The 26,543-nt window shown below is 41.5% G+C and overlaps 1 protein-coding gene across 1 annotated transcript in view; it reads right to left on the bottom strand.

The window, feature by feature from the left end:
- Positions 1–26,543, bottom strand: part of Iqgap2 (IQ motif containing GTPase activating protein 2) — a 272,297-nt gene that overhangs the window by 33,032 nt on the left and 212,722 nt on the right. Inside the window, exons 17-24 of the mRNA XM_040728871.1 lie at positions 23,008–23,178; positions 14,867–14,950; positions 13,170–13,241; positions 12,156–12,225; positions 10,263–10,471; positions 7,441–7,590; positions 4,389–4,552; positions 1,664–1,888 (exon numbers count right to left, since the gene is read on the bottom strand). Coding sequence (XP_040584805.1) covers positions 1,664–1,888; positions 4,389–4,552; positions 7,441–7,590; positions 10,263–10,471; positions 12,156–12,225; positions 13,170–13,241; positions 14,867–14,950; positions 23,008–23,178 — 1,145 coding nt within the window. The remainder of the gene's footprint in view (positions 1–1,663; positions 1,889–4,388; positions 4,553–7,440; positions 7,591–10,262; positions 10,472–12,155; positions 12,226–13,169; positions 13,242–14,866; positions 14,951–23,007; positions 23,179–26,543) is intronic.

Genomic DNA, 26,543 nt, shown 5'->3' with positions numbered 1-26,543 from the left:
GGGCTTTTGAGACCTCAAAGCCTTTCCCCAAGTGATACACCTCTTCCAACAAGGCCATCCTGTCTAATTTTTTCCAAAAAATTCTACCAACTGGGGAATAGTACTCAATATATGAGCCCATTGGGACCTTTCTCCTTTAAATCACTCAGTGAGGCTAGCCTTGAACTCGTGATCTTCATGCCTCTATTGCCCAAGTGTTGGAATTATAGGTGTGTTCCACCATGCCTGTTTTCTTTTCTTTCTTTCTTTCTTTCTTTCTTTCTTTCTTTCTTTCTTTCTTTTTTTTTTTTTGAGGCAGGGTTTCTCTGTATTGTTCTGGAGCCTGTCCTGGAACTCGCTTGGTAGACCAGGCTGGTCTCAAACTCATAGAGATCCACCTACCTTTGCCTCCTGAGTGCTGGGATTAAAGTCGTGCTCCACCAATGCCTGGCTTCTTTTCATTTTTAATGCAATAAAAATTTAATGCACTAGGCGGGTGGTGGTGGACACCTTTAATCCTAGCATGTGGGAGGTGGGGCAGGTGGATCTTTGTGAGTTCCAGGATACCCTGGTCTACATAGTTCCAGGGCATCCTAGGCTACACAGAGAAATCCTTTCTTGAAAAACAAACAAATCCAATGTATTATAGTAAAAAAATAAAAATAAAACAAAAATTGCACATAAGTAAATAAGAAAATAGCATGGATACAACTGACTGATTTTCATATTTTAGTAAAAACTTTCCAAGTCCTTCTGTATATGACGTATAGGTCTCACATACTCATGGGTGCAAGGAGGTTTGTTAGCAACCACATCCCATAGAAATCCCAGGTGTGTGTATATACATATGACCAATCTTTAAAAAGGAACACGAGTTATTGTACTGAAGTATAAAAGAAAGCTACACCCTGAACCTATCTCTAGTGTCAATAAACACAACTACACTTGCACTGCAAACAGGCGCCTACCCCATTATGTGGTATAAAAGCATTTACTAGGTAATCCCCCAACAGTAAACACTTTCAATTTCATGACTTTTCACTATGACAGACAATGCCATGACAACCACCCATGCAATACTCTGAGGACATCATTTTGCAGGAAAGCCAAATCTTGGACAGCTTAGATCACAAACTATCGCCAGAAGAAGCCACGTCCACCTGAACCATTACTGCTTACAGTTACTCAGGAAACTGACAAAAGATATTGGGTCTAGATTTAGAAACACAGAGGACAAACAAGGAAAGGAATTACAAGAGTTGAAGTGGGGATCAATTGCTTCTGAAATGTGAAAATACCATTGAGCATTAAGAAGATCAAGAGTCTGGGGCTGGGAGCTCACTCACTCAGTAAAGTGATCATTGATGATCATTGTACCAATATGGGGACATGAGGTACACTGCCAGAACCCACAACAAGAAAGGCCAGGAATGATGGTGAACACTTACAACCCCATCTCTGGAGAGAGGAAGACAGGAGGATTCTGGAGCTCACCGGCTAGCCAACCTAGCTGAATTGTGAATTCCAGGCCAGTAAGCTACCTTGTCTCAAAAAAGGAGAAAAGATAGACATATACAAACATACACACACACACACACACACACACACATACACAAATAAACAAAACTTTAAGAATTAATGATTACAAAGCAAGACGAAGCCAGCATCCCCCTGCCTCTGTTACCTGGCCTCTCCAGTCTGTGTTTCCAGTTGGTTCACCCAAGCCTTGTACACCTCCACAGGGTTGGTGTTGATGATCAGGGCCTTGTCCTCAATGATCTCTTTTACCACTGGAGCCAGGAGCTGGCGCAGGGTGTTCTGTCCCCGGGCCCCTCTGTTGAAGCTGACGACCATCTTGATGACTGTAGGGTTGCCTGTCACGATGTCCTGCACCTGGTCCACCTTTGACCTAAGCAAAGCCCAAGTCAAGACAAAATGAAGCTGCAACTCAGGCTTAGCCTACAGGGAGGTGTAGGGGTTAAATGGATCACAGATAAGATGACCAGGGACAGCTAAGATGACCAGGGACAGCTAAGATGACTGGGTGGCACTGCCCCGGTTTGTGCATTTGGAAGGCATCTTTCTTGTTGAATGAACTATCTTGGCATCTTCAGATCCCTCTCACATCCACTGCCATGTGGCTTCTAGCTGCATCCCATGGCTGGACTACCTGGCTCTGAAGATCTCCTCTTGACTATTCCCCTTTTCTACTTTCTATCCCCATCCTTACTAGACCTAGGCATTGTTATTTATTTTCTCCGCAGGTATTTCTTTAAACATTAAATTCTCTGCATTCTTAACCAGTTGCATGGACTAGTAGATTGGATGGGGTAAAGTTAGGGACTCAGCTAGTTACTGGTGCATCAAAGCTGTGTCATACTATGCTATCCCCTCATCATTCACTTATGCAAGCCACTTGAGTGGCTCCTTTCTTTGGGACCTGTCCTTGGGGCTGAATTTCTAATCCACACCTTGTTTCTAGGGGCCTCTCTGGAATTTATTATTTTCCTTTATATATTTTCATCAACATGTTCTTTATTGTTCAAACTCGGTATGTTAAACACACAAAACACCTTTTCCTGACGATTCTTCTCATTTCTCTGACTTGTAGAGCTTTGTTTCATTCAGATTATATACTTTTCTCACATTAGTTTTCTCAAAAACAAAACCCAACAAAAATGTGTTCAAAAACCTTCCACTGTTCCCCTAGAAGGTAAAGAGAGAGGCTGGAAATAGGGTTCAACAGTTAATAGTCTTTGTACTCTTCCTGAGGACTCAGTTTGTTTCCCAGAACCATGTCTGACATCTCACAACTGCCTGTAACTCCTGTTCAGGAACTCTAATACTCTCTGCTGGCCTCTGTGAGCAGACACACAACACACACACACACACACACACACACGGGCACACACACACACACACGGGCACGCACACACACACGGGCACACACACACACACACGGGCACGCACACACACACGGGCACACACACTCTTGTCTCAGTGTTTCCTGTGACATGGACCCAGACCATCTTTGCAGCTTTATCTCCTGGTACTCACCAAGTCATTTCTTGCCAGACAAATCTACTTTCTTGCACCTGTGCCCAAGCTGTTTCTACCCTTTTCTATCTCTTTTAGAGATGCTTCAAAATTTGGGCCAGGCAGATGCTCTTTTATAAAAAAAAAAATTGAATTCAGTTGACCTACGTGGAACTCTCCTCCACATTCCTCTGATTTGGCATGTATCATGGAAATGATTTTGTTGCTACTTCATAACTAGTTTTGCTACTGCTATGAATCATAATGTAAACATCTGATATGCAACCTCTAACGGGGGCGTGACCCACAGGTTGAGAACCACTGACCTACTATGTATGAAAGCACTGCAGGCATGAACATAGCAGGTGACTGTACCTGCCCTCCTGACGTCCAGCCCCCTACATACATACACCTAGTTTATAGATGGGAGAAGTGAGGCCCAGAATGGAGGCAATCCTTAACCAAGCCCTGCAGATGAGAAGTTCTGGGACCCAGAGAGCTCACTACAGCCCCACTTAGGCCACCGACAGCCCTCCAGCCCTCTACAGACGTTTGTGAGCACGGTGAGTCTATACTGCAGTGGGATGCACATCATGAGTTCTGCTGCAGAGGAGCAAATGCATCCTCATTCACTGTCCTTCAGAACATCTGAGGCCCAGCTTATGTGCTTCAGAGGCCCCTGGGAGCTGGCAGAGCTTATGGTTCCAAGAAGTTTCAAAAGCAATTAGGGTTCACTCTCACTTGGGACATTTCTCACGCATTTTGGGGGGCTAATTTATTTAGCTACCTGTGTAATTTTTATATTAGCTGAGACAAAAACGACATCAGCAAATTTGCTAAAATTCTAATGAGAGGGAAGACTTCAGCAGCTATCATAACATTTGCCCCATGCACTGAAGCTACTGTCACTCAGAAAGTTTCCAAGAAGCTCTGATGTTCAGCTGTTGCAGACAGAGATAATAAAAGCTGACTCAAACTGAGTGTTGGTGGTGCACGCCCTTAATCCCAACACTTGAGAGGCAGAGGCAGGCGGATCTCTGTGAGTTTGAGGCCAGGCTGGTCTATGGAGTGAGTTCCAGAACAGTCTCCAAAGCTACAGAGAAATCCTGTCTCTGAAAAACTAACAAACAAAAAACAAAACAAACAAACAAAAAGCTGACTCGGCTGGATCTCCAGGAGGACAAATCTGCAGTCAATAGCTCTGACAAACCAGAAGCTCAACTATCAATCAAAATTCCATTTCAACCCCACAAAATTGACACACTTCAACATGAATTCCACTGTAAATTCCATTTAAAGTAATCTCCTAGTCAGCCTAAGCGAACCCACCACTCACAAGCCTTTGGGTGTTTTCCCATGGATTTTATACATACTTGATTTCTTCCTCCAGGGCAGTTTTGAAAAGCTTGAGCAGCAGGTACTCCTCCCTCTGATTAGAGGCGTAATTGTACAGTGTGAAAATAACAGTGTCCATGAATTTAGTTGACTTGTTCTGTGGCATCTGGAAGATCAGCTTAGCCAGGTATAAAGGGTTGGTCTACAAGGAAAGAGGGAAGAAATCAGCCCTACCAGCTAGATGCTGTTGATATATGTATAAAAGCAGAACATGGTATTGGATTCCCCCCTTCCATGCCCTAACACACGGTGAGAAACAGATGTGTTCCTAGCATACATCATCAAAGAGATCATAACATTCCAGTTATAGTGGAGGAAGCACCACCTGAGAGTTAGAAGTTGTAAATACTACTCATTGCATATTTGTCTACTATAGTTACCTTTTACACAATTTGTACTTTTAACCACTGAAGTCACATACTAATGTCTATTATAGAGACACAGAAGAGAATCTGGAATGGAAGCGAGAGAACAGACTAAGGCTCAGCTACACAGGCTGGCCCAGAAAGATTGATGGGCAATAGAAGGAAATGGATATTTTGAGTCCAGAAGGAGAAAGAAGAGGACCCGATTACACATGGAGACAGTGAGCCAGGCACCATAACAGTCTATCAGGAGTGAGAAGGTGTAAGGCTGGGAGGCTCAGGAGTTAGGTAGTCAGGATACCAACAGGGGAAATCCCAGAAAGAACAAGAGTCAAAGCAATGACCACAAACAAGAGTTCAAGAGGTTAAAAGGAATTAAATACAACAGAGCTCCACTGAAGACGACTCACTGACATAAGAGTCAGCCTTTAGTCTTAGTGTCTGCCTCTGGTAGCTATGCTGACTGGGTAGAAATTAAAAGAGAAAACATAGCCTGTAAAGATGGAAAATTCACAGAGAAAAATGGAATACTCTTAATTCTCACTGCTCACGAGAAAAGAAAATGTTCAAATAATGTGCTTGACAACTAGTGTTTACCCAAGATGCTCTAGGAGCATGGTCTGAAGGTTTCTAAGAAAAAGCAGATTCTGGTGCGTATACTACTTAGATTTAGTTTTGAGGTCAGAGTGATAGGTTGAAGGTTTATGCACAAGATGTCCAGGCCACTATTTTCTTATTAATTATTTTTTTTAAAAACTTAAGGCATCTATGTGTGTGTCTGCTTGTCTGTATGTGTACTATATGTGCAGGTGTTGTTGGAGGCCTGGAGAGAGTGTCAGATACTCTGGAACTGGAGTTACAGATGCCACCTCAGAGGGTGCTGGGAACCCAACCTGGGTCATCTATAAGTGCTCTTAACCATTGAGCATCTCTCCGGCCAGGACGACATTTTCTCGACAGACTGACAGTCTTTTTCCACTGGTAACTAAATGCAGGGATTGAATAGAAGTGTATTTCATATGTGGCTTGTGCTGGACCAACTAAGCCAAAGCTCTCCCGGCTGGACTGCCGTGGTTATGAGTCCTTACCAACAGTGCCATCAAAGGGGAGGCATCCAGGCCACTTTCTTCCCTACAGTTTCTTCACTGACCTTGGACTCGTGTTTCAAAACCAGAAAAGAAGTAAAGACAAACACCACACTGGCTTGGACATGATGCAGCTCAACAGCCCCTCTGTGCTGCCCTCAGTGTGGGAGTTTTGGAAACTTAAGGCTGAAGCAATCATTCTATATGTGTTCCTGGGTCTTCTCACCTCTCCATTATGGAATCTCATGTTAGAACACGGTAAACTATACAATTCTGGGTCAGCGACTGCATTCTTACCTTTCTCACAACAGAAATTCTATCAGATTTCGAAATTGTAAAAGAACCTACAGAAACTTGTAATTTCATGGATCAAAAAAAAATTGACAAGTGTTTAAGATTAAACACCCAACACCCAACCACTGGCTGATGATTACTCTTAATTGGACAGAAGAAAACTGTCTCTGCTTAAGGCAGCCCCCCCCCCATTCCCCTCTCCCCAAGTGTGGTTGGTGAGGTGGATGTGGGTGTGGGTAAGTGCTATTTTACTCCAGGGAAAGGTTTCCAAGTCAGCAGTGTATTCCACATGCAAAACTAAGCATTGACATCTTTCCTCCTCCGCTGCCACATAGTGGTCATCAGAGGCAGCTACATCCATTTGAAGATGTTCTCCAATCTGCTATTCCTAGAGAATTAATGCTACCGGTATTAGGTATTAGCACCTTTGCTCTCAGTGTGGGGAGGAGTAATGCATGCATAATTATGGCTTGTGTAGTGAGCTCTCTCTTTGTATCCAATCTCAGGGAGGCCCTCCAGCAAAGATCGAGGCCTGGAGTCACACAATGACCAACTACTGACCCACCTCTTTGGAGATGGTTTTTCCACCATTGTGGATGGAGCTGCTGCTATGATGTGTACCTGTCTAGCTTCCTCTGTGACTGACTAATCAGATCATCAGAGGTGGACGGAGTAAACCAGCTGGGAAACAAAACAATAGCTGGCCCATCAAAGTCCAGCCATAAACATATTAGCTATTACCAGTGTCCTAGATGCAACGTCAAATTAGGCCTTATTCAGTTCACAGCAATGCCTCGAAAATAATGAAGTGAAAATAATGCTACCTCTCTGGTTCTCCAAAGAAGGCAGTCTGGCTCTGGTACATATGTGTTTCTATTGGCTAGTTTTGTCATGGTTGGCATGAATTCTAATAATGGCTTCGGTCGTCACCATTGAATTTATGTTGCATCTGCAGATCACAGAGGTATTCTGCAGATGTGAAGGGAGTAAGCCTGAAAGCTAACTGTCTGCATTCTGCCCACCATTTACTGCTTGGGTCTGAGTTTTCTCATCGTCAGGGTTAGAACAAGAATTCAATGAGTTAATCTATGTAAAGCACCCAACGTGACGGTTGGTACTTAGTTAAGTAGTTCTAAGCTATTATTATAAACCTGTTCTACTAAAGCTGTTATTATACTGCTAACATATAGCACATAACTCAGCTGTTGGCTGAGGCACAGGGAAAGATCCACAAACATGAAACATTGTTTATCCAAAACCCAGCATGAATGGTAAAGCACGCTCACCTGTAGAAGGTAAAACAGTTGCTGGTAAGTCTCTAGTGTTTTTCTTCTCTCCTTACTCAAGCTTTTAATTCCCTGGTTGTCAGTGTTATTCAGTATTTCCATTTCTCCTCCCTTTTTCTTATTCAGCTTTTTTCTGTGTGAGATTACATCCTGTGAAGAATTTTATGACATCATGTTTACTTCAGTACACTTTAGAACATCCCTTTACACACACACAGGACTTGAATTGGCATTTCCCCTAAAAGATACACACATGCTCAACATTCATGTTTTTGTTTGGGAAACACAATCAAAACTAAGTTCCACCACTTTGTTTCCTTTGCCTGGATTTTCTTCAGTAAGTTTTCTTTAATAATAAGAAGTCATACTGTGTTAGGTACTGTTTTTTTCTGTATTATACTATAAACCATTTCCCTGACTTTAAATGGTCTTCTCTGACACTTCTTAGAGGCTGCATAATATACATGTCAAACTAAATTCATGGTTGAAATGGTTAATCTTTGTCAACCTAATAAGATTTGGAATAGCTCAGGAGGCACACGTCTGGGAGGGTATCTGCAGGGAGGGAAGCCCCATCCTCAATGTGGTGGCACCATCCCCTAGGCTGCTAATGTGGTGGCACCATCCCCTAGGCTGCTAATGTGGTGGCATCATCCCCTAGGCTGAGGTCTTGGGAGAAGTAAAAAGGATACAGTGGGCCAGCACTAGTGTCCATCTCTGCTTCCTGACTGCAGAGGCTTCCTCATACCCCTGCTGCCACAGCTCAAGCCGCGGTTACTGTCTGTCACACTTTCCCAGACATGGAGGTCTGTGCCCTCAAACTGTGATCCAGAAGGAGCCCTTCCTTAAACTGCTTTTGGAAGATATTTTGCAAAAGCAACAAGAAAAGTAACTGAGACAAAGACCCTCAGTTATCTGGGGTTCTAAATAGTTTCTTATTCCTGCAGTACACCTACATTGTTCTAATATTATCACCAAATTAAACATAGAGCTATAAGTGATAAGAGGCTCTGTATTTAATAATCATCAGTTTAACTTCTAATAAATGTTGGATGTACATTTAGTGTTTGAACTTTTTGCAGGGAGGGGAGAGGGGTTTGCCGGTACCCCATAAAAGCAATTCTCCTGCCTTAGCCTCCTCAATAGCTGGTATGTACTAGTGTTCCTGGCTCAAAAATTCATTTTGTTTCACAAAGCTATCAATTACTAATGGATATTTTTAATAAAACCAAGACAAACCTCAAACATTGATAGAGATGTGGGTATCTGTTTCATGATTGCATTTCCACAAGATACATACTATTTAGAGGATCTGCTAATTTCAAACTAAGACGAGAGGCATTTCCTGTTTACAAGTTTTATGGGGACAGTACAGCTGCAGTTTAAGACCATACAAGGCATTGTGAAAAACCCGTTGGCATATGTTATACTTTTAAAGTTCTCATGAAAATGAAAAAATACAAATAGATAATGAAGATCAAGTGATTTTTTTAGAAACTTAACAAATTGTAGTTTTATTTTTGAATATTTAGAAAACATGAATTCCTATGTTACAAGCTGTTCTATTTTTATTTTTTCCTTTTTTTTTTTCAGCTATTTCTCTAATTTTTTTTCCTCAGACAGGGTTTTTCTGTGAAAGAGTCCTGGCTGTCCTGGAATTCACTTTGTAGACTAGGCTGGCCTCAATCTCATAGAGACCCACCTGCTTTTGCCTCCCAAGTGCTAGGATTAAAGGTGTTTGCCCCCACCTCCTGGATCCCTAATGTTTTTATCAGGTATGGAGTATGGGGAGGGGGCATTCATGATCCAGGTCGGAAGTGCCCCTGTGGCTGCCACACGATAAATCCCTGAGAACTGGCTGTCTAGCTCTGACTCTCCAGGGCCTCAGCTTCCATACTTCAACTTCCCCCCTTGGCTTATCGGTTTTCTGAACATGGATGTGGCCTATAGGAAAAGAACAGGGTCATGGGAAAGGTCTAATTTGTTCCTGGGTGATAATGACTTCCTTCCTTCCTTAGCAAGACTCAGATTGTTTGATTGCCACTGGTGACACAGTGTCACCCTTCATGTGGCATTTTGAAAACTACAAGGTTGTCTTGGGGACTCTTAAGTGGAAAGCACTTGTGGTTTCTGGTGGGTGGGACCTAGGCCTTTTGTAGGATGATTGAATAATCTTGCATGGTGAAATTTTGAATGGTTTTCTGCTCATCCTCATAAGTGTGTTTTTAAGTACTTGAGCCTCAAATCTAAGTGTTCTGCATATATGTACAATATACTTTTCCAAGTACAAAAATGTCTATATGTGCTTGGCCTTCTAGGATTGTGATTGCTATGTGTATTGGGGCTGACTACACTTACCTTGAATGTTGCAAGGGACTGAGACTAGGCCCTGACTATACCACTCTTCAATGTGTCAGGATCATACGCAGCCATCTTAGTTTGTGGTGATTCTGGGAAAAGGCCTGAGTCCCTAGTCACTTTATTGTGCTTCTTGTTGTTATCAGATTCAGGTATCTTCATATCAGAACATGTATTTTTAAATGGTGAATCATTTTATATCAATTCTATATATGTGGGTTTTATCACATGCGAGTTTTATTTCAGAAACTATACTACTCTGAATGAACCCGATCTTGTCAGAATGGCTAAAAAGCTTTAAAAATAGGCCATAGGCAAGAGGCATGAAAACTAGTAACATAACAAAAATGATAAATGAGGTTTGAACAACTTATGCAGAATTCCCACCATGCTTTCCTGGACCAAGCCTCCTGAACACATCCACATCTTCTCCCTTGGGAGCTGAGGGCCCACTGCCCACTGACCTCCAGTGTGATCCTGTTCTTCACCAGCAGTCCAATCTTGATGTCCATCAGGTTCAGGTCTTTCTCCAGCTGCTGGTTGGCTCTGATTTTAGTCACCACTTCTTCTCGTAGCCTTGCTACTTCCAGCTCCTCCTGGAAATCCAGGTCGCTTTGGTCCAATAGGTACACAAATTTTCGGATTACTGTTAACGGTGGGTTTTCAGAGCCAACTGTGGGGAGAAGGGGAGGCATTTTTAAATTGGAAATTATCATTAATAGCCAGCTCTGCAATTAAAACATTACTACAAAAATAAACCAACCAAAGCATGCAGTATGTGGTGTGGGTCATTCTCCATCAGTATGAGCAAGATAATCAAACCCACATAAACAAATGCACAAAACTGATAATGCCTCCTGGCCTCACTGTTTTCTACTTATCTAATACTTATTAGCCAGCCCTCTCTCTCACTGTCACCAGACACTGAGCAGACAGTTCTATCTACGCCTTATTGATGAGGAAAGAAAGTTAACCAGCAGACCTTAGCTCTAAGGCCTGGTGGCTGAGCCAGATAAGAGATTAAAATTCTGGCTGCAGGAAGATGTGGTTTCTCTTAGCACAAAGCATCCTGGGAAAGGAGCCAGAATTAGGCGAAGGCCAACGAGGGAAGACAAAGGAGTGGGAACTCTAAAGGCCAACCAGGAATCAACTGAGGCTAGTGAGTGAATGTTCTGCTTGATAGAAGTGAAAGGATCTTAGGAATTTGGATAGTGTCCTTTTAAGCGCAGACCAGGGGGACTGTTGAGAGCCCAGGGGCCAGCCTCAGAGCACATCTGTATAGAAATTATACAGACTCTGACACTAACATTTTTACATGTGCCACGAGATCAGCTTTGGGTAAAACCAACCATGGGGATGACCGTTAGAAGCAGTAATTAAGAAGAGGACTGCCTAGCTGCTATCACCTGGCTGATTGTCCTCATCAAGGGCCCTGCTAGTCTTCCTTACATTTGATTCTATGTTGAGTTTGACCAACACCTACTGACACAGCATGAACCCAGCATGGACCACAGACGTCATCTATGTTGCTGTCCTACTTTTGAGGATCTGTACCAGAGAGCTGACCTTGGATAGTATCTATGGTTACCATCATTGGGAGATGAGACTGTGTTTTGCTTTGTTATATTTTATTTATCTTGGGACTGGGCCTTGAACCCTCTATAACTGAGGATAGCCTTCAATTCCTTATCTCCTGGCCTCCATTTCTTTCTTTTAAAAAAATATTTTATTTACTTATTGTATATACAGTCTTCTGCCTGCATGCCAGTAGAGGGCACCAGATCTCATTCAAGGTGGTTGTGAGCCACCATGTGGTTTCCGGGAATTGAACTCAGGACCTCTGGAAGAAAAGTCAGTGCTCTTAACCGCTGAGCCATCTCTCCAGCCCCACCCCCTCCGTTTCTTGTGTTAAGATAACTGGTGTGTACACTCCATGCCCAGATTGTTTTGTTGCTTTTCATTACTATTTTCATAATTTCCTACATAAACATATTTAATCCTTAAGTGAGGGGAGGGGATCAGGGCATGCAATGAAGTGGACACCAGAAATGTAGCCAGATCTTCTTGTCTTCTTTTCCTTCCCCATGGCTCAAATTTAATATAAAATGGGATTTATGCCGATCCCATTCTTTTTGAAGAAGATATGAAACCCACTCTGCTTTTCCCTTTCACTTCTAACAGATGACCCCATTCCTCCCGTCCTATCCAACCTGTGTTTACTCGTACTTAACCTAGCGCCGGAGTCTGTCACAGACTGCGTTTGTCCTTGGGAGAGCCTCTGCGGTACATAGGCTGCAAAGAGTGTCCTTGCTGGCTAGGAAGGGGTCCAGGCTCTTCTCCCCACGGTTCCCACTTACCTAGCGCTTTGTAGTCATCTCTGGCTTTGCTTGCCCGCAACAGGGATTGGATTTTCACAATTTCATTTTTCTGCAAAAACAATGAGTGGAGTCACAATCTCAGAGTTCCATTTGCTCCACTATTTTAGAATTTAGGACTTTCAAGAATTTAAACTAAGAACTGATACGGTTAGAGTCACTGATATTTAGATGTAAGCACATTTAATATTCATATTATGGGTCTTTCTTTCTTTTTTTGGAAGGAGAAAATAAGTTACAGACAAATATAAGCGAGACTATAGGACTGTCTAAATAAAGACTTAAGGGAAAGGATCCGCAGAACCTAAATGATCGGGTTGATGGTGACAGTTCTATTCTCTGAAGACTGACATTTTTCCCCCGAGGGTTGATTTAAATTAATCAGTTAGCAGCCAGATGAACTGCACATCCTGTGTTAGAAAATACATGACTAACCTAGGCCCTCTGAATATATGTGACAGTTGTGTAGTTTGATCTACTTGTGGGACTCCTAACAGTAGGAGCAGGGGCTGTCCCTAATGCTTTTGCTGAATTTTGGGACCCCATTCCTCATTCTGGGTTGCCTTGCCAGTCCTAATACAAGGGGAGGTGCTTAGTCTTCCTGCAACTTGATATGCTATGCTTTATTGATATCCATGAGGCCTGTTCCTTTCTGAACAGAAACAGAGGGGGGAGTGGCCTGGGGGAGGGAATGGGAAGAGAGGGAGGGGAGACTGTAGTTGGAATGTAAAAATAAATAAATTTAATTAATAAAAGAAGAAGAAGAAAATACTCGACTAGAATGTTCTCTTTGGTGTTACTAGTTCCTGCTTTTTCTCTCACCATTTCCTCTGTCTCCCTGACTCAGTGTGACTGCTGAGTTCAAAGATAAGCTTCAGTTACTGTCACACTGGGTTCTGAGGTCTGTTTATTCCCAGGTGGTCACGGCATTGTTTATTCTATACAGGCATTCAGTAAGTGTTAGCCCAAGAGAAAAGCCATGTGCATGTGTCTTACGTGATCTTTGAAATACTGTAGTCGTGAGAGGTAACTCTTCCTCCTTGTCGCCATTCGGAACCAGGACTGAATCTGAAAAATGGCAGAATAGAGAAACCATGGTGATGGTCACACACTTCTCAAGGTAGACTCCACTGCCTTCCTAAAAATGTTATCTGCTGAACACCAGCAGCCTTGCATGCCTGGGAATCCAGCACCCAGGAGGCTGCGGCTAGCCTGGGCCACATAATAGACCCTGTGTCAAAGAACAAAGAGGACTAGCAGCCTACCAAGCAACAGACACCAAAGCCTCCCCTTCATTTCTTACTTCTTCAGTTGTTTTCTTTTAAGATCCTTAAAAACACACTATCTGTGGCCCTTCACCTCACTGCCTTCATAGGAAAGGGTTGGGCTGGGCTATGCGGCTTAGTTTTCATTTCAGAGAGTAAAAGTCAAGAGAACAAGGCAGTCCTATGAGCTATAATCAATCAAACTAAACTAAATCCAAGGTGTCTTTCATTATTTAAATGCAACCAATAATCTTTAGGGCTTTATTTTTTTAATTGAATTTGAATTTACTCATTTTGTGTGTGTGTGTGTGTGTGTGTGTAGAGAGAGAGAGAGAGAGAGAGAGAGAGAGAGAGAGAGAGAGAGAGAGAGAGAGAGAGACAATGTATTTGAACAGGTGGGAGGACAACCTGAAGGAGCCTGTTCTCTTCCTCCACCAAGTGAGTCCTGGAGAGCAAACTCAGGCAGTCAGGCTTAGCAGCAAGTGTCATTACTGGCTGAGCACTCTCCCTAGCGTCATCCTTTAGGATGCTATTGGAAAGCACTCATGAGGTCTTAATGGGGACCCACTGTCCCCAACAGTTTTCTGAGGCAATGGGTGTATTCCACAGTGGATACAGGACAATACTCCCTGAATGAGTGAAGGGGCGGCGGCTCTAGCCCTGTTGTTTTCTGTCTCACCATTTCAATTACTTACCCACTTCAATTTCCTCCCGGCCCGTATTGACTTTCATCTAGATTTCCAAGTTGTAGACCAAGCTCATTTTTGTTTAATCCTTTTGCTTTTAGCTAAGAGAGGCTACCATAGTACCCTTCCTTTCTGTAGCTCAGAACTAGCCACTGGATCACCACTGATTTGCCTGACAACTGAGGGTTTCTGTTGGTATGTTTGAGCCTTCTAAGTATTACTAGCAAACATAATAAGAGGAACATGAAACCAGACTGGAGAGAGCAGGGAAATGATCCCAACTTAAAAAATAAAGAACAGTTTGGATATTCTAGACAAAGAGTTGGGCACAATAAACATGTTCACATTCAATTCCCCTAACCACATAAAGGAGGTGAGATCATCACAGTGGTCCATCAACTCGCCTGAAGATGCTCCAAGCTCAGGACTGACATTTTTAAAAAAAAGATTTATTTATTTATTTATTATGTATACATTGTTCTGTCTGCATGTGTGCCTGGAGGCCAGAAGAAGGCACCAAATCTCATTACAGGGAGTTCTGAGCCACCATGTGGTTGCTGGGAATTGAAATCAGTGCTCTTAACCAAACTCTTAACCAAACTCTGAGCCATTTCTCCAGCTCCCCAGGACTGACTTTCAAGGCTTAGGTATTTCTGCTTAATAGTTTTGTCTTCCTGATTCAGGACAAAGTGAGGGGAAATGTGTCAGCCAAGCACTGAATGTGGCTAAAAACGATACTGACCTTCACAATAGAATCAACATTACCAGCAAACACTTGCTGTCTGTTCAGATATTCCTGCCGTTGTTTACACCCTTTCCAGAAAGCCTAAGGGGAAGAGGAAGTTAAGAGTTATGATGAGTGACAGTTTCCCACAGTTGCTTTGAAAGCTATAAGCATAGAGCAAGTCTCAAGAGTTACTGAGATGGGACACCAGCAGGAGCGGACCCTCCAGGACTCCTCTGGACACCATGTTCAATGGTGGACACTTAACTGGGGCAGAGCCTACCAGCTGATGCGTGAGACATACCCAAGTTGGGACAGGCAGATAAAGGGAAATCAATGGCCAACTTGGCACCCAATTTCTAGTAGAAAGCTTGATTTTACCAGGGCCCTGGGTGACAAGGGGGACAGTAAAAGAAATCCTTCTCATAGTATTAACTGGGTTCTAGTAACAGTATTATTTGGTAGGAATATAAAATGCTTGAAAATAGTAATTAATATATGATTATCTTTACTGTACCAGTGGTCTATGGTGGGATAGACTAGGAGGGAGGATACTTCACTCACCTGTGACTCGGAATTCCTAAAGATTTGCTTATAATCAACCATTTACCATTTCATATGTTCTCACATAAAAATAAGACTCATCAATATTTGTTACTAACTTCCTACTATGCATATTTCTAAAACTGTATACCATATCTACCTATATGAACATCATTATGCATTAAAATACAAAGATGTCACCATATATATGTGTATATATATATATATATGTCACTTTCTACCTTTTGACAAAATGAGATACAACAACAAGCCAAGGTTTGCTTTCTCCTCCAAGTTATATGAAATGCTTCTATTTAACTCATCTATGAACCATTTAGTTAACATGGATTAGACAAAGCAGACATACTGGAATGGAAACTTCAAAGCTGAAAGAGAAAGATGTAAGGCAAATAATATTCTGTTTCTGTATAGACAAAAATCTCTTCTAACTCAGCTGCCTTGCTTTAGAAAGTATAGATTGACTATAACTTAACAATTTCCTATTGAGGGACATTAAGTTGTCGCCATTTTTTTTCCTTTCAGCAAACCATCTTAGACTCAAGGGACAGGGAAAGCATGCATTCTATTTCCTTAGTAATGGAAGTCAAAACTAAGCAAATTTAAAGTTCCTAAAGTTTTACAGTTTTCTATTTATTATTTTTACATTTATATAGTTATTAGTGTGTGTGTGCATAACTTGGAGGAGTCAATTATTCCCTTCACCAGATGGGCCCTGGCAGCTGGCATCTTTACTCACTGAGTCTTCTTGCAGGCCCATTTTCAATATTATTACATTCCCATGAACTTATTTTCAATAGAGTTCATGATCTTCTATCAATTTAGGAATAAGTTAATACTATGTAGCTCAGGCTAGCCCTGAACTCTCAATCCTCTTGGATCGGTCTCCCAAGTGCTGGAATTGTAGGTATATGGCACTATGCCTAGATTCAAAAATATTTTAAAAATGAGATGCGAAGCCAGGCAATGGTGGCACTCGCATTTAATCCCAGTACTAGGGAGGCAGAGGCCAGCCTGGTCTACAGGGTGAGTTTCAGGATAGCCAGAGCTTTACAGAGAAACCCAGTCTCAAAAAACTAAAAAACAAGAAAAGTAGATACAGCACAAGGTGATCAATGGGCTTGTTACAAGGTTGAAATTTATTCTAGATGTCAAAAATAAAGGAAAGCATATTAAAGATGTTATTCATATTAGCCAAATATTAATTTATTCAAACACGAATAAACTCAAAAAGAAATGAAGGAACAAAGTTATAGTATTGTATTTTGGGATAGATTGAAAAGTAGAAAGATAATGTCTGAACTGAACAGTTCATCATTATAAAGATGCCAGGCTCTAAAAAACAAAACAAAACCAAAAACCCAGGCTAGAGAGATGGTCAGGAGAAAAGAGCACCCACTGGCTGTTCTTCCAGAGGAATCAGGTTTGATTCCAGAACCCACATGGGGGCTCAACAATCATTTAAATTTTTTTTAAATTTATTTTTTACATTCCAATCCCAGTTCCTCCTCCTTCCTCTCCTCCTATTCCCCCACCCCCCACCTCCCATCTGCTCCCCAGAGAGGGTAAGGCCTCTCCTAGGAAGTCTACTAAGTCTGTCCCATCATCATCATCCTTGAGGCAGGACCAAGGCGCCTCTCCACCCCCACACCCCTGTGTCTAGGTTGAGCAAGATATCTCTCCATATAGAGCTCCACTTAGTCAGTTTGTGCATTAGAGTTAGATCTTGGACCTACTGCCAGTGGCCTCATATATTGTCCCAGTCACATATTGTCACCTATATTAAGGGAGTCTAGTTTGGTCTTATGCAGGCTCCCCATTTGTGAGATCTGAGTCAGTGATCTCTCACTAGCTCCAGTCAGCTGATTCTGTGGGTTTCCCTATCATGGTCTTGACTCCATTGTTCATATTACCGCTCCTCCCTTACTTTGATTGTACCTCCAGGAGCTCGGGCCATTGGTTAGTTGTAGATTTCTGCATCTGTCTTTCTGGTTTTGGGTTATCCTGATCAGGATGGCTTTTTCTAGTTCTGTCCATTTGCCTTCGAATTTTAGGATATCATTGTTTCTTACCGCTGAGTAGCACTCCATTGTGTAAATATACCACATTTTTTTTTATCCATTCTTCAGTTGAGGGGCATCTAGGTTGTTTCCAACATCTGGCTATTACGAATAATGTTGCTATGAACATAGTTGAGCAAATGTCCTTGTGGTGTGAGTGTGCCTCCTTTGGGTATATGCCCAACAGTGGTATTGCAGGTTCTTGAGGTAGGTTGATCCCTAATTTTCTGATAAATCACCATACTGATTTCCACAGTGGCTGTACAAGTTTGTATTCTCACCAGCAATGGAGGAGCGTTCCCCTTTCTCCACATCCTTTCCAACATAAATTGTCATTAATATTTTTGATCTTAGCCATTCTGATTGGAATAAGATGGAATCTCAGAGTGGTTTTGATTTGCATTTCCCTGATGACTAAGGATGTAGAAAAATTCCTTAAGTGTCTTTGTGCCATTTGAGACTGTTTTGTTGATAATTCTCTGTTTAGATCTGTACCCCATTTTTTAAATTGTATTATTTGGTAGTTTGAAGTTTAGTTTCTTGAGTTCTTTGTATATTTTGGAGATCAGTCCTCTGTCAGATGTGGGGTTGGTGAAGATCTTTTCCCATTCTGTAGGAAGTCATTTTGTCTTGTTGACTGTGTTCTTCTCAGTTTCAGGAGGTCAACAACCATTTTTAACTTCAGTAGCAGGGGATTGATGCCCTCTTCTGGCCTCCAGGGGGCATGAGCAAACATATGGTATGTAATACATTCAGGCAAAAGACCCATGCAAATAAAGTTTAAACTAAAACTAAAACTAAAACCAAACCAAACCAAACCAAAACCCCCAAGTCTTCAATACAATTGTTAAAAATATTCAGAGAAGGGTTTATAATTTTGCCAGTGACTTGGCAATATCGGCTGAGATGAACATAGGCGCTTTCTTTTATGAAGATGATCTTCTCTACAGGATTTTGTTAGCACACACAGGCTGGCTTCAACAGGCCCACAAGAGCTTGTGAGTCTGCATTTCTCAGAAGTTTCCTGCAAGGATCATGCTGGAATGTGTTTCACACTGTAAGTAGTAAAGACATAAACGACCACGGCTAAAGGATCCTTAGCCAAGTGCCCATCTAGAAATGCTGCCATGGGATTCATGGCAGTGTGGCACTTCTGAGATGAGAGGAGAAACTGATGCCATTAACATCTACTCACAAAAATGGCTCATCGACATGATGGAGACAGGGAAGTGCATTCTAATGTTCCAATCACTGGGATTCCACAGCAGCATGGCCGTCACACACCTAAGCTTGGAACAGTTCATACAGCTTGGTGGTGGTGCAGGTACAATTATGTGACTATACACTACACATCTTTAATCCATACTCAAGGCAAAAACAAAGCTGGCATCAGCTTAAGCTTTGTTTCTGCTTTTCCAGTATTAACTGAAGTTCAGATACATCATTCATCTCTACTAATTCAGATTCACAAACTTGAGGAACTAACCTCTAATATTAACACAGTCACTTTCCATGTCCACTCCAAATTATTTATTGTATTCACAACTCAATACTCACTACTTGCAAGATTTTGGAATCAGGCTTCGTCTCATAGTCAGCTATTTGGGTAGGCCTCCCCAGAATCTTTCCATTAGAAGTATTCATTGCTACCTCCTAAACTAAGGCAGCTGAGTTAAATTCTGTATAGATTTTAATTTATACAGAAACAGAAATACTATATACCTTACATTTAATTTGTCAAAATTCTACATCTTTCAGCTTTGAAGTTTCCATTCCAGTAGGTCTGGTTTGTCTAATTCTGTGTTAGCAACGAGTCCACCCTCATAGCCATAAACTGAAAGTTCTCCTAAAGAACAAGTATGTGTTGTAGAATACTAAGGAGACAATTGCTTATGCTGTGGAATATCATTTTAACCGTGCAAAGGTGTGTTACAGTTGTTTCTGCTGCCTTTGTGAACAATGTAAAGATCTGTTATATTCGTTTCTGCTGTATTTGTTTAATGATATAAGGACATGTTACATTTGTTTCTGATGAATTTGTTTAACTATGAAAAGATGTGTTGTGGCTTCACCTTGCCTGCCTAAGGCATCAGATTGGTCTAATAAAGAGATGAACAGCCAATAGCTAGGCAGCAGAGGAATAAGCAGAGAGAATAAATAGGAAGAGAAATCTAAATCTCAAAAGAGAGAGAGAAGGAGGAGGAGAGAATGAGGGAGGAAGAAAGGGAGATGCCCAGGGTCAGCCAGGAAGCTGCCAGCCAGCAGACACAGAGCAGGACACACAGAAGCAAAGGTAAAAAGCCCCAAGGCAAAATGTAGAAGAGAAACACATTAAGTTAAAGAAACAAAAAGTTAGCCTGAAATGAGCATAAGCTAAGGCCAAGCATTCAAAACTAATAGTAAGTCTCCATGTCATGATTTGGAAGCTGGTTGGCGGCTCAAAAAAAAAAAAAAAACAAAGAAAAAAAAGAATAAGCCTGGTACAAGTATGGGCATTAACAACGGAGTAAAGAAGCTGCTGTGATGCCAAAGAAGAAAAAATTTCAATCATAAAGGCAGTTAAAAACAGCTTCTTAGGGTAAAATCATTCTTTCAGCTGCTATGGGAACTTGTTGGGAAATTTATAGTAGCCACCTTATCCTGTTTTCTGGGACTATAAATATATTTACTGTGTGGGGTTGAAATACTGAGATTACTTCTTTTCTTTATGCATTTTCAACATTAATCTCCAAAAAAACGGGGCCTGCTGCAGCGGCTGTCTTGCTTGATGATGTGTGCCCAGAGTTCTAGTCACATCTAAAGATTGTGATACAGGGTATCTAGGAAGCTCCGAGCATTTCTTGACCTCCTCCTTCCAAAGTCCAGCACGACCAACAACTGCCCTAGGGGGACTCCCCTACTTTGCAGCCTTGTTCTCTGAAGCTGCTTTACTTAGGCTGTTTCTTCTCTTTGCCTGGATGCTTGTGGCCTTCCTTGCCAATGTTCAGCAAGTCAGTCACTCTTGGACTAGGATTTTTCATTTATGTTTTACTTATGTGTATGCCACATGTGTGTGGATATCTGTAGTGGCCAAGTCAAGGTGTTGGATCTCCTGGGGCTGTAGTTACAGCAAATGTGAACCATATGATATGGGTACTGGGATCTAAAGTCCTCTGGAAGAGCAGCAAGCACATTTAACTGAGAAGTCATCTGTCCAGCCCAGGGCTAGGTTTTGATACTAGTCATTACCACACCCTTCCCTAAGAGAGTTAACCCAGTTTTCAGGAGTCCAAGGGAAAATTTTCCCACTGTAGTTACCGTTTGTCCTGTTTGATAGAATTTTGTTTTGATCTCTTCCGACAGAAACACCAGTGATCTTAATATTGGATCCCCACCATCTGTCCTGAGTCATCTCTATTACCTCATCACAAACTGAGCACTTAAGAGCAGCAACTGGGGAATGTCTTCAGTGAATTACCTCATTCAAGTTCACAATCCTTTACTCGAGGAAATTTATCTTAAGTTAGTTACTCTTTCTCTTAGCTTTCTGTCTAATTCCAACTCTTGAGGATGTTTCAAGGATTTTCAATGACTTTTTTCATTCTTTTTTTTTTTTTGAGACAGGGTTTCTCTGTGGCTTTGGAGGCTGTTCTAGAACTTGCTCAGTAGATCAGACTGGCCTCAAATTCACAGAGATCTACCTGCCTCTGCCTACCGGGCGCTGGGATAAAAGACAAGTGCCACCACCACCTGGCTGCACTTTTATTCTTTTAAACTTAATGATGTCACAATTTTTTTAAATTGCCATGGTTGTTTCAGATCCGTTCACACTTCTTCCCATACACCTGCATACACAGTCTCATTATTAAATTCCTTGAGAATTGCAGTTCTTCTGGAAGAATATCATTCGATGTTTACATCACTTACATTTTTACAAATTATGTTCATTTTCTATTTATTTGATAGAAACATATTTTCCTTTACTCATGTATTATGACTTTTTCCAGTTTACTCATTTTCAATCTTTTGCTTTTTGTTTGTTTGTTTTGGTGTTGGGATTGCCAATAAATACTCTACCACTGAGCCATACACCCAGCTTTACGCTAACTGTTCTAAAACTGGATGGTTTGTTGTAGGTATAGCTCAGAGTGCTTGCCTAGCATATACAAGGCAGTGGACTTAACTGCTAGCACTGAAAACAAAAATACAAACAGATTCTCTTTGGCTTCCCTCCATGTTGGACTTGACACCTTTTGATGAACTCCAGGAAACCTGGATCTGGCTTACTTGGGCCAAGAAGATTTGCTTCTGTATTCCCCTTTAAAATTGTCAAGAATGTATGTCTGGGGCCAGTTAACTGTCTAGAAAGCATGAGTTGTTTTATGAAGGGGAACCTTCCAGTATTTCTGTATTGATGTGGCTGTCATTGGCAACTTTGGTGAGGCACTAGGCTAACATGATGCTTTTGGCTCTTTTTCAGTTTTATGGCTCAGTGTATTTACTTCTGGGCCACATCAGTGTAATTATCTTACGGTTAAGACCTCATGCCTTCATTGCTGGAAAAATGTCAGATGGAAGGAACTAAGGCATGGCAGAGGAGCTCCAAGTTTGTTGGCATGCTCTTCAATCTTGAACCACGGCTGCAGTGGAGGAGCAAGGCCTCATAAGACCATTTCTTTCATTTCCCAGCTTTCTTCTGACTTTAGCACTGGGTTGGAATAAAAAGGGCAATCTCTAGTGGTGGGATCTTTAATAGGATTCCCAAATGCAGCATTGTTTCAAAACTGGAAAGTACAGGGCTGGTCCAAGTTGCATCACACTGGCTGGCACTCTGAATTTTGTGCAAAATTGGAATCTTAGCTTTTGTCGGTGTTTTCAATATATAAGCTAGAACTATTTTGAACTGGAAACTCATGGCTCACATAGAAAAACCTAAGTGTCAGGTTTACAACAGAGATTTTTAAAAAACAAAACAAAAACCCTGCCATTTTGGTCCTGCTGACATCTTGAGAAAATAAAACACTCCAACACTTACACAAGATACAAGAAGATCAGGTCAATAACAATTCCAAATAACACAAAAGCAAGATACAGGAAGCCATTCACCAGTGGCTGCAAAAGAGAAGCTCTACCTACCACTGAAATGTCTCCAGTTTAGGAAATCTCAGACAGTGGTTGAAGCCAAGTCCTTCAAGTTCAACCAACCAGTGACACACTCATGTTAGTCTCTGGAGAAAAGGATACACAGGCAGACCTTGGGAAGCTAGTGTGGCAGCTAGTAGAGGGTGATGCAGGAACACAGGCGAAACATCTAAATGTGACAAGTTCTCCTCTTCTCTTGGGAAAGCTCAAGTCATGTAGTTTTGTTGTTGTATCACAATTTTTAAGGAAGGGGTACACAGGAGAGAGAAACTGTTCCTAAGATAGGGCACCAGTCAGGGAGGAGTCTGAATTCAGCCCTGCCTGTTAGAATGCTGGTAGCTGACTGGTCTATTTTCAAAGACAGCATTTGCAGAAGACAGGACAATTTGCTGTAACTGTGGAAGATTATTCACATACCTGTATTTTCACCACACTCTCTTCTTGGTCATATAAGAATGATTTCCTAGCTTCAAACTCTTCCCTAAGGATGGGTCCTGAGCTTGTGGCTCCAAAGCGGTCAAGCAATTCTTCCGAAGCAGACCACAAGTTCTCGCGGATATAATTTGCTGTGACTTCCTCAATGATGTCCTGACAAGAGATATGTCTTTTGGTTACTCTCCACAAATCAGGTGAAAGGAACAGAGAGGACAGCTTTTGGAAACGGCAGCTAATAGGAAATGAAATGGACAGTTCTTTTTGGTTTGGTTTAAAAGACAAAGTTAACAAGAGCCAAGGGATGGGCTGGCTTAGCTTCTTTCTAGTGACATGAGTTTTGCATCCTGAGCTTGGTGGCAAAGTGGCACACGAAGGTGTGTGATGGTCTCACATGATGCTGGCCTGCATTCCACAGGGTCAGGGCTGACTACTATAAGAATGGGCATTGCCTCCCACGTCCTCAGACTATTGGGGCAGGGGAAATGGCAGTGACCATGAAGTTCTAGGCTCTTCTTTCCCTTTCCCCAGCCCTAATGATGTTCCAAGGCAAGTCAGACACTGGAGGCAGAAAGCAGGTGGGAGACGATAGACAAATGTTATCAAGGACAGACAGGAAGTCCAGAGGAAGGGGGAAAAAGAAGAAGGGGATTATGGGAAGTTTTCATGTGGGCTCCTGATGGGGTTTCCCTTCACTCTTGTATAGATGAAAGACTGGAGTCATTCCCACAGCTGGAGCCTCTACTTTAGCGCCCCTGCAGCCAGTTGTTGGTTCATTAAGCAGTAAGAAGGAAAATCATTTACAGAAGCCCAGAAAGCTTTAAAAGAAGACATATGCAAATGTAGTCACTGAATAAGGACATTAACTCCAGATTATTAGTTTTAAAAGGCCAGGACTTTCCACCATTTAATAACTCAATAGATGGACAGTCGCTGTAGCAAAGAGTTGTATCTGGGCATCTTTGCATGCCACATGAGCCATTTTTTAACTCAACTTTTAACTCTTCAATGCTGCTTCTTCACAGTGTGGCATATCTTTTCAGTCCTGGCATGGGATTCAAAAAAACAGCACTAATAACTCATATTCTTTGCCTAAAATTTATAAGCACTTTGAATATCTGAAATTAGTTAATAAACAATGTCCTTCAGGTGTTTTCTTCTCATTTTCAGTTTTGTCATTAAACATTTTCAGATTCATGTCAACCCCCTCCCATTTATAGCACAAATTTCTATATGATGGAATCTCTGAGGCTACTCTTATTTTTATTTTTTTTTGAGGCAGGGTCTTATTAGATAGTCTTGGCTAGCCTATAGTATATAGAGTAGGATGGCATCAGATTCACAGAGACCCATCTGTCTCTGCCTCCTGAGTGTTGAGACTAAAGGTGTGTGCCATCGCACCCAACAGCTACTGATTTTTAATGATACTAATACAATCTATATTTAAGTGTTGTATCTTTCTTCTCCAAGACAGAATGGTCATTAGCAGTATGTTCTCTCTGAACATATTCTAACACCTGGATTCATCAGCAAGTCTCATGTCTTGAGTCCAAGGCAATCTTGGTGAGCATTCTTGCCCAAGCCTTTCCCCTTAGGAAGCATCACTCATTGTCTATGCCATAATAAACTTGTTTCTTGAGCTGCATCATATATTAAATAAGCAATGGGCACGTGGTATCACCCTTAGATATACCGGTGGCTGCATCAGAAACAGTTGTCAATAGTGGGAGACTGGAAATGTGAGATTAGAAACTGGAAGCACTGGGGGAAAGTCTCTGTATTATTGACATATTCTGTCAATTAACTCAAGTTAATTAGCCCAAGAATTAACTCAAGTTCCTTCATCCACTCTCTGCCTCATTTCCCCCACTTAGGAAGGTGCTAGTACTTTGAAGATATAGTGATCACACTGATTTGCAGTGCTGCTGGTTCTTTGGGGATGATTATTTCTAGCTGCAACTTGCTTCTGACCTCTGACCATCACATCTGATTCCACTTACACACCACCACTCTGACTTTACCCCCTCCATTCTCCACTGCTGCACACCAACTTCCCATAACACAAAGGATCCCATGGAGAAGGCTGTTCTAGCAAGAGCTACCCAATCATCTACTCATGGCTTAATTCTTGTTTGTTTGTTTGCTTTTGCTTTTTTTAAAGGAAACTTTCTAGGGAGTATTTATTTTCATGTTCTTAAGACATAGAGCTGGTTACAAAGGGGTCAGTTTCTTTCATTCCTTTACATAGAGTGGAAGATGGGAGGACTAAAAAGACAAAAAAAATCACATGGGCTTTTTGGATCAATGTTTTCTATAGCTTTACTCTTAAGTTGCTTTTCTTTCTTCTTTGCAAATATTTAGAACCGAGTCTTGTATTAAAACAACAGTATAAGTACTGTGTACTTGGGAATAAATTCAGACTAACGTGGACTAGGCAGACAGTAGAAATCACCAATGCGCTGAAACTTTGGCCAATGTTCCATACAAGGGGAAAGAGCATTAGACCAATGCCGTCAACACAGAAACATCTGAATGGGGTTCTTCCTCCTGTACTTACTATGGCAATGTTCTAACAGCCAACAACGATGTGCACACTAACTGATGCATTGCTTCTATCAAGCTCAGATAGCTATTTTCTTAAAAGGGATTGGAGAAAATAGAGAATTTGTTTTTGTCAAGTAAAATATGGTCAACTAAAACTTTCAAATATGGGTAAAGGATCCATTAAAAGAGATCTTTAGAGGTAAAATACAAGTTTTACTGTATCATGTATAAATTTTGGTCAGTATGGGATACAAGCACATGACCTGAATCAAAGACATATACAAAACACTCTCAATTGTACTTGGATACTATAACATGCAAAACTTGCAAAAATTACATTAGCCAGTAAAAGCATGCTAAGACAATTGTTTCAGAGAAGCAAACATGTACAGCTTTCCATCCTGTTTTTGTACCTCCCTGTTGTCTGTTTCTAAAGCTATCCTGGAGATGACTGTACTTATTTGTGCCAGAGGCGTCCATTCCAACACTTCCTGGGAAAAATGAATTTTATTTGGAATGATCTCACATTAAGTAGTATGCAAAGGGGGAAAGGAAAGACATAAGACACTGACAACTAAGAAATTATTATTAATCCTGGTGGTGGCAGCAAACAACTTTAATCCCACCACTTGGGAGGCAGAGGCAGGCAGGTCTCTGTGAGTTCAAGGTCAGACTGGTCTGCAGAGCAAGTTCTAGGACAGCCAAAGCTACACACAGAAAAATATGGTCTAGAAAAACCAAATTGTATATTATTAGTCAAACTTAACTTTGCCAAGAAAAGCTTCTCAGATGAGCTGAAAATGTTTCTTCCCCAGCATATGGAACTAACAGTTCTTAATAAGACAGCATACTCAACTCCAGTCCAAGAAGACTCTGTGCCACACACCCTTAAAATAAATTGATTAGTCTTCTCCATCACTTCCATGATGAAGAATAGACCAGCAATCACACTCCTCTTTATACAGTACAGTTTTCCA

Source organism: Mesocricetus auratus, unplaced genomic scaffold (assembly GCF_017639785.1).
Source record: "Mesocricetus auratus isolate SY011 unplaced genomic scaffold, BCM_Maur_2.0 Super-Scaffold_100020, whole genome shotgun sequence".
In the NCBI taxonomy this organism is placed as follows: domain Eukaryota; kingdom Metazoa; phylum Chordata; class Mammalia; order Rodentia; family Cricetidae; genus Mesocricetus; species Mesocricetus auratus.
This window is presented reverse-complemented; position numbering and strand designations above follow the sequence as displayed.